Below are 8,166 nucleotides of genomic sequence, written 5' to 3' on the forward strand. Positions count from 1 at the left end.
TTTACTATGCTTTCTTGCAGTAACACCTGCTGCGTTACCAAAGACACGCGCACGCAGTGATGTTTTTACTCAGCTTTTTCGTTCCATCCGAAAAGTACCATTGCACGCTGGCAGCGTGCCAGCGTGCAATGGTACTTTTCGGATGGAACGAAAAAGCACGGCGAGTGACTCAGCGTGCAATGGTACTTTTATTTGCTATCACGTGACGGACAATCCTCCAATCAAATGGCAAGGATCTGCTTGGGTGTTATATAAAATTTGTTATTACATGGCGAAGCCAATGACTCTTAATAAAGAGTGCGCTTATCCACTATTTACTAGCCAACAACCCAAATGGAGAGAATTTAACAGGGAAACCCCACCCACGCAGTCAGGTAGGGATCGAAAACACAATCCACATTATTATTATGAGGCCCCCGTCGTGATCCGAAATGTGCCTTGACAAAATAAACTTTTCGAGAAACGGGATCACGTTTGAAGTGGAACTTTAATCCTTGTCTCTTTTTAAAATTGAATTGAAAATTGTACATTCATATTTACCTAAAACAGTTTTGCTACTCCTCTGGTGGAGAGCGCGTCCCGAGGGGGTGTTTAAACCTTTGATAATGACCAGTAAAAAGTGTTGAAACATGGGCGTGACACACGAGCTTGCACCTGTGCTTATTAGACAGTTTCTTCATTCCTATTGGTTGAGAGCAACGGCTGAAACAGTTGGGCCACGCGATATGTGCAACGCGCACAGCAATCTCCTTAATAAGGAGTTGTTTACCCGAGGCCTTACCATTTCATAGCTGGAGAGGTGTTGTGCTGACAGAAATCATTGAACAATTATAGTGGTTCCAGACGTTGATTCCCTTAGTAATCGTGCAGAGGAAGTTATTGTGTAATGAAGTTTCACAAGATGTTGTGGTGTCATCATCTGTGTAACGCTGCGGCCGCGTACTAAAAACATGTTAATAAAATTTATTTTGAAATCTTCGATGATAGATTTCTCATCTTAAGATCATCTTTTTGTAGCCCTCATTATTTTGTTTAAACATTAGTTTTGTATACAAAGTATGAAAATACCCACATATAAAGAACACAAGTGAACAATGTTACTACTTGCTGAATCATGTATGTTTATTGCCCATGGTAAATCGTATGTAAAATACAGTTTCATAAAGACAGAACCCCTTTTGCTTTAAGTAAACGAGAACACAGTAAATTATTATATACGTTATTATGCAATTTAGGTCCATTCTACATTCGAATTGAAACGACCACGCTTTTCAGTATGTTTTTTATATCCAAAGATCAAACTTCTAGGTTCGAATTGACCCGGAGTGTTGGTTCCCAGAAGAGATCTGACTAATTTCTAGATCAGGCTGAACCGAGTAACAGTTACAACTTTGACTTGAGTTCTGCGTCAGCTTGACACAGTTGGACACACATTCCGAGTCATACTAACCAAAACGGAGTCAGGCCAACTGGAACCCGGAATCCGAGTCTATTCTGACTCATTAATTTTTAAAGTTTCCCTTTTTTTTAACTTGCTTTGTATGCCTCGATGAAGGCACCCCCCGCATCTATAATATTTTAATTTGTTGAAATTTGTAAAGATTATTTAGTTGTTGGAGATGATGTTGTTGATCCAGCTGTTGTAGTTGGAGACCTTAGCGTAGACACCTGGGTTACGGGCATCAGCACAGCCATAGCCCCAGCTTACAACTCCGGCAATCTCGTAGGCACCAGAGGAACCCTTGCAGACGAATGGGCCACCGCTGTCACCCTGTAAAGTAATTAAGAAGAACAAGCATAACTCAGAGTGGACCGGTTTGTAGTTTTGCTTGGTCGTCAATGTTTGATATAGTTTAAGTTAAGTGATCAGGGTCAAATTTCATATGGCTGCTTAAGCAGACAATATTGCTGATTTTTGTTTCTGCTAAGCACAACTAAGAATGATACCGGTTCCATTTGTACATGTAAAATATTATGTTTACCGGTATTCTGATGGAAAGTATAGTTTTGTTGTGCTTAGCAACTTTTTATGCTTAAGCAATCAGCTCTTTGAAATTGGGCCCTGGGCTCGATTTCACAAAAAATTGCTAAGATTGATCTTAACTGCCAATCTATTATAAATGCTAAGCAAAGTGTGGTGTCACTCAAAGCCATTGGACACTTTCGGTAACAGTATTGTCCAAAGGCCCACACTTCGTGTATAACAATTTATATATAAAATAAAAAACCTGTGAAAATTTAGGATCAATCGGTCATCGGAGTCGGGAGAAAATAACGGGAAAACCCACCCTTGTTTCCGCACGTTTCGCCGTGTCATGACATGTGTTTAAAATAAATCCGTAATTCTCTATATGGAGAATTGATAATTGTTTTAATGTTTTCTCAAAAAGTAAAGCATTTCATGGACTAATATTTCAAAAGAGGTCTTTCACCATTACCTTCTGTAAACTCTGTAAGTTATTTGTAAATCTGTGAACTTTTAATTTGTTTTCTGTTCTGAAAGTGTCCAATGGCTTTAAAATAATAAAATAATAAAAAAGTAAATAACTGACTCTGGTATTTATTGGCAACTCATCTTTGTGCTTTGTGATATCGAGCCAGGATATGGTGGCCCTGAAGGGACTTCGTTTATCGCGAATAAGCGCATTCCAAAGACCCTTGCAAACGTGGTCACAAAAACAGTCTTCTCCCTGAGAGTCAATGAAGACGTACCTGTCTATGGCTGAGAGTCGTGCGCAGTGCGTACTTTCGCGCACCTTTCCATTGTTTGATTTAACAAATGGTAGTCAAAGCAAGGGATCTCTATTAAACCTTTCTATTGCAACGTCACAGCCCAAATGTTTACAAACCAAGGTTACAAAACCATGGGAAGTCATCAATGCAAAGTACAAATAGATAGTCACATTGTAACATTGTTACAAAATATTCAAAAAATAATGCTGAATTTGTTGGGAAAAAACACCAATCGTGTGATTTTTTTTTAAATTGAAGTTCGCAGAAATGTCGAATTTTGTCACAACATTTGTTAACACGAAGGAGTGTTTTCTAACATCCAGCCGTGCATGCCCTACCAGCACGGTTTGTTTATCAACGACAGAAATGTCTATATGTCCTAAAACCAATACAGAATAATGTGTGCAAATGCTACGAGATATTATGAGATGTTCCTCCAGAGCTATAAATGCAATGTCATCACAAAGATATCTAAACTCATCCATCCATTCATTAATTTTTGTTACCAAAAACAACTGGCAGCACAAAGCTGAATTATCTGTAAGGTCAAACAATTGCTTTAAAAAAAATCAGAAGTCGTACCTGGCAAGAGTCCTTTTGTCCTTCGGTGTAGCCGGCGCAGATCATGTTGTCGGTGATAGCTCCACCGTACCACAGTGGCTTGTTGCACTGGGTGGTCGAGATGACTGGTACCTCAACTTGCTGCAGAGTGGAGTCATCGACGACGGCTGAGTAACAATGGAAGTTGAAAATGGATCAGTAAAAACAAGGGAGGCCCGTCTCTATTATACGATATTACGAGGTTGCACTTTTCTTCCTTAGCAATTCCACACGTCGTGAACCAGGTTTGTTGTAAATCAACGTTTGGGGATGACAACATGAGAGCTGTGAAAACAAGTTGTTCGCCCACTTTATCATCGAAAGACGTCCACATTAAACAAGTTTTTGACAAATTGTGCTGTTTTGAAAATGAAAAATAAAAAAAAACATTTGAAGTTAGAAACGTTGCACGAATTATAACACTCGAATTTGTTCCGCGAATCTGGTACGTAGAGACAGTTTTAGATCCCCACAATAACTTATCTGGATGTAATAAACAAATGGAAATAGTTCAGGGATTTGTCTAGCAGTATCTCACACGAAAGCTTATACCTTCCTGGGTTTATGGGAAAAGTCTGGTCTCTTTCTTGTGCGATTAATGTTAGCATTCATTACTGCTATTGGATACAGGTAACATGGCCAAGATGGTTGAAATAAATAGTCTGGTTCCTTTCCTGGGCGAATTATGTTAGCGTTATTACTGCCAATTGATACAGGGAACATGACCAAGACGGTGGCAATAATTTGTCTGGTTCCTTTTTTTTGTGCGAACAATGTTAGCTTTCTTACTGCTATTGGATACAGGGACCAAGATATACTTACTCTCCTGGTCTCCCCATCCGGTGACGACGCAGTTGGTTCCAGCAGGGAAGTCTGATGTTGGCAGACAGGCAGTGTTGACGTAATCACTGAATGACACTGGGCTGGACAGCTTGAGGAGGGTGATGTCATTGTCAAGAGTGTTGGTGTTGTAGTCCTCGTGCAGGAAGATCTGCTCCAAGGAGAAGGAGGACTGGGTTGAGTCTACGGCATCACGGTCGTGGGCTCCAACGACGGCAGAGTATGCCTTGATGTTGCCGAAGTTGCTGATGGATGAACGAAAATGTACAACCAATAATTATATCTTCATCTTAGAACTTTCATACAAATGGCTTCTCACTTTTATTCATTATGCACCTCCATTACTATACCTTGAAGGCAGTGGACACTATAAAAGGCTTTTGGTTATTACCCAAAACAATTACTAGCATAAAACTTACTTACTTGGTAACGAATAATGGGGAGAGGATGATAGTATAAAACATTGTGAAGTGACGTAGTTTTCGAGAAAGAAGTAATTTTCTAGGAGTTTAATTTCGAGACCTCAGAATTAGATTTTGAGGTCTCGAATTCAAGCATTTGAAAGCACACCAATTAGTGTGACAAGGGTGTTTCTTTCATCGTTATCTCGCAACTTCGACGACCAATTGAGCTCAAATTTTCACAGGTTTGTTATTGTATGCATATATTGAGATACAGCAAACGAGAAGACTGGTCTATGAACATTATCAATAGTGTCCAGTGTCTTAAATAGGGTCATTCTAAAGAAATAAATGGCCATAAAACGTACTGGGTGAGAAGCACTGTAGATGTTGGTAGTATAAACTGTTCTGAGAGGGAGGATTTCTCAAACACAATTTGAATCTGATAAATGAATCATGCTCATCAGCTGATCAACATGCCTACTTCATTTTCTTGTCCAAAACAATTTCCAAACTTGAATCTTGAGTCCACTGGTAAGTTAACATGAAAGCAGATGGCGTCTTCAATTGAGTATTAAAACTTACTAGAAGCAGTGGGCAGCGGTAAGAACCCACTGGTCACTGATCAGAGTACCACCGCAGAACTGGTAGTCACCACCGAAGTAGCGCTTCCTGAGCATCACCTGCCATGGCCAGGATCCTGGCACAGCCTCGGAACCACCGACGATCTTGGACAGAGATGGTGAGATGACCTGGACACCGCAATCTGGGAATAGAAAACATGTATTTATTTAAGTTCCATCCCTTCATACGCATCATCAACAGTTATTATTGTTTTGCGCCCCCCCCCCCAAGTCCAAAATGCTAGTTCAATACCAACAGTCTAGTTAGGCCTAAATGAAATATGAATGTTTGGGTAACTAAACACTAGATAGGCCTAGACTACACAACTTTTCAGTTGCTTAAAGGTCAAAGCAACATGTACATTCAGTTTTTTTCCAGTTGTTTCAGGGCAAAACCACATTTAGTGTCACAATGCTTCACCCATAGCAATAATTTCAACTGTTTTTAGACACGTTTGGTATTTGTCAAAGACCAGGACTAGTCTTCTCACTTGGTGTATCTCAACATAATAAGTCCCTAACAAGTCCCTAAAAATTGATAAAGTAACACAAATCAAGTATCTAAAATCATTTGATGTAAAACACAATATTAAAGTCTTTAAAATAATTTGTTATAGTAACATCAATTTCAGTCTTTAAAATAATTTGATACAGTAACACAATTCAAGTCTCTAAAATAAATTTGAAAAGATTATACTTGTCATAGGCCTATGCTGTGGGAATTGTACACACTATACTATATACTTACCGGCGAACACGGTAGCCACAAGGGCGCACAGTACGACCAACTTCAGCATGATGATATACTTAGATGCGATGCGTCTGGTAGAATGACAAGTATCTCAAACACTTGGTCTTTTATAGCCAAAAATATTTGCACGTCATCACTTTCTTATCACCCTTTGGAGGATTTCACTCGCTATAATTAAAACTTTAAACCGATTAACTTATCGGAAGTGTTTTGGAGGAAAAGTACCTAGTATTTGTTTCATTTGAAAGTTTTGTATTATGTTGTACCATTAAAAAGTCTTTCCCAAGACTTTCTATATACAGGATTGTTATAACTTGCTTTCCAGACAGTGTCTCGACAGACACGTTTCGGGAACATATAAAAAACGTTTCAAAGCATAATCGAAGATTGTGAATTAACGCCATTTTCCTGTGTCTTTCACGTTGTGCTCGTCTTTGGTACCTTATGGCGACCAAAGACAAAGCAAAAAGGGGAGGTTAAAATGCCTCCATAGGGAATTCTAGAGACTGGGGCGCTCCACTAGGGGGAAATTAGAGTACCAAGTCTGGGTTAAGTTCAGGGGCAAAGGAAAGAACAACAACATGCACAAGGATGCATTTGTGAGAACGCATGTGCAGGTTTGTGTACTGAGAATAGAATCTTAGATTAGATATGCTGTTGTCTAATTAAAACTTCATCATCATCATCATGCTCATCACCATCATCATCACTTCATCACGTATAAAAGTAAAGACATTGCATGTAATCACAAGACCTCTATATTATGTCGGAGCTAAAAAAAAAATCGGACATTTTTAAAAGCATGCTTTAAGCACATTGTTTGGCACATGACTGACTCTTTAATGTTTGGTCAGATGGCATTTTACAAATTTTAAAGTACGGGTGAGAAAGGAACACGAGGGAAGATCGATTGACATCATTACAAATGACATAAAACATTGGTCAAATACAAAGGTGCTTCCAAACAGCACCAGCACACCCACAAGAGCTATTGTCTTATACATAATATTAATAGTTTTACATGAGGAACAAACAATGTAATTTGTTTTTAACCTCGATTTCTATAAAGCACTGTACACTCAGTACTTTCACGACTTCCGTTGAAAAAATGAAAAAGGAAGGGTAATGTCATGTAAATATCTGGTGCCGCTGAGTCAATATGGAAACAGCGAGACAATGCCCTAAACTGTAATAGTATAGACTGTTATATTTCTTAATCATGTGTGAGAATTGATGCATCTGTCTCTGTGAAACAGACATCAACTTTTACAAAAGTATCACACAATCTCTTAATCCGTAGGGCTTTTGAGGGAAGATTAAGATAAAGGCCATTGTAAACCACTAGATCATTTTTTTTGTTATTGTTGATGAATTTAAAATACTCGGGAAAAAACTATCGTAGTTACAGATGAAGTTGTCTGGGTAAGGACCAAAAGTGAAATTAACACAAACTCATCATAGATGTGTCACCACAAAATCAATGTTTAAAATCCTTAAAAACAATTTTAAAAAGAATTAAACAAACAAACAAACAACGATATAGCTTCACATTGTAAACAAAGTGACACTTAAAACCAGACATTAACACAATGATGTTACCATTGGCCAACATCGCAGTTGGCTGTTGACACCTTTAAGCGTCCCAGCTACTGCTGCCGAGAGACCTTATACAGTTGGTAAAACTAGAACAGCGAAGCTACCATGGCGAGCTGCCGATCGCCAGGTAGAACAAAATTAATGACTGACAGAAAAAAAAACCAGTCAATTGATCAACTGATGATGGTCGAAGGGGTGGGGACATATTGACATGTATGAAGTAATGGCCATAAGGTTTTCATTGGTTTAACTCATTCAAACAGAACCAGTGATTAATCCTGCAAAATTTTATAACAAGTTTTAAGTCAGTACATCACTGCAAAGCAGTTATTACTATTCAAGTACTGTTTTTATTACGATTAAAGGCAGTGGACACTATTGGTAATTACTCAAAATAGTTATTAGCATAAAACCTTTCTTGGTGACGAGTAATGGGGAGAGGTTGATGGTATAAAACACTGTGAGAAACGGCTCCCTCTGAATGAAGTGCCATAGTTTTCGAGAAGAAGTAATAAGACCTCAGATTTTGAACTCGAGGTCTCGAAATCAACCATCTAAACGCACACAACTTTGTGTGACAATTGTGTTTTGTTTTCTTTCATTATTGTCTCGCAAGTTCGAC

At 38.7% G+C, this 8,166-nt stretch overlaps 1 protein-coding gene across 1 annotated transcript; it reads right to left on the reverse strand.

The window, feature by feature from the left end:
- Positions 1 to 786: 786 nt before the first annotated feature.
- On the reverse strand, positions 787 to 6,002 carry LOC117300846 (trypsin-2-like). The gene is made up of 5 exons (XM_033784695.1): positions 5,946 to 6,002; positions 5,160 to 5,340; positions 4,156 to 4,418; positions 3,316 to 3,461; positions 787 to 1,771 (listed from the first exon to the last, which is right to left on the reverse strand). Exons 1-5 carry the CDS (start codon positions 5,992 to 5,994, stop codon positions 1,607 to 1,609), a joined length of 804 nt encoding a protein of 267 aa, XP_033640586.1. The 5' UTR covers positions 5,995 to 6,002; the 3' UTR covers positions 787 to 1,606.
- Positions 6,003 to 8,166: the final 2,164 nt, after the last annotated feature.

Source organism: Asterias rubens, chromosome 16 (genome assembly GCF_902459465.1).
Source record: "Asterias rubens chromosome 16, eAstRub1.3, whole genome shotgun sequence".
NCBI lineage: Eukaryota > Metazoa > Echinodermata > Asteroidea > Forcipulatida > Asteriidae > Asterias > Asterias rubens.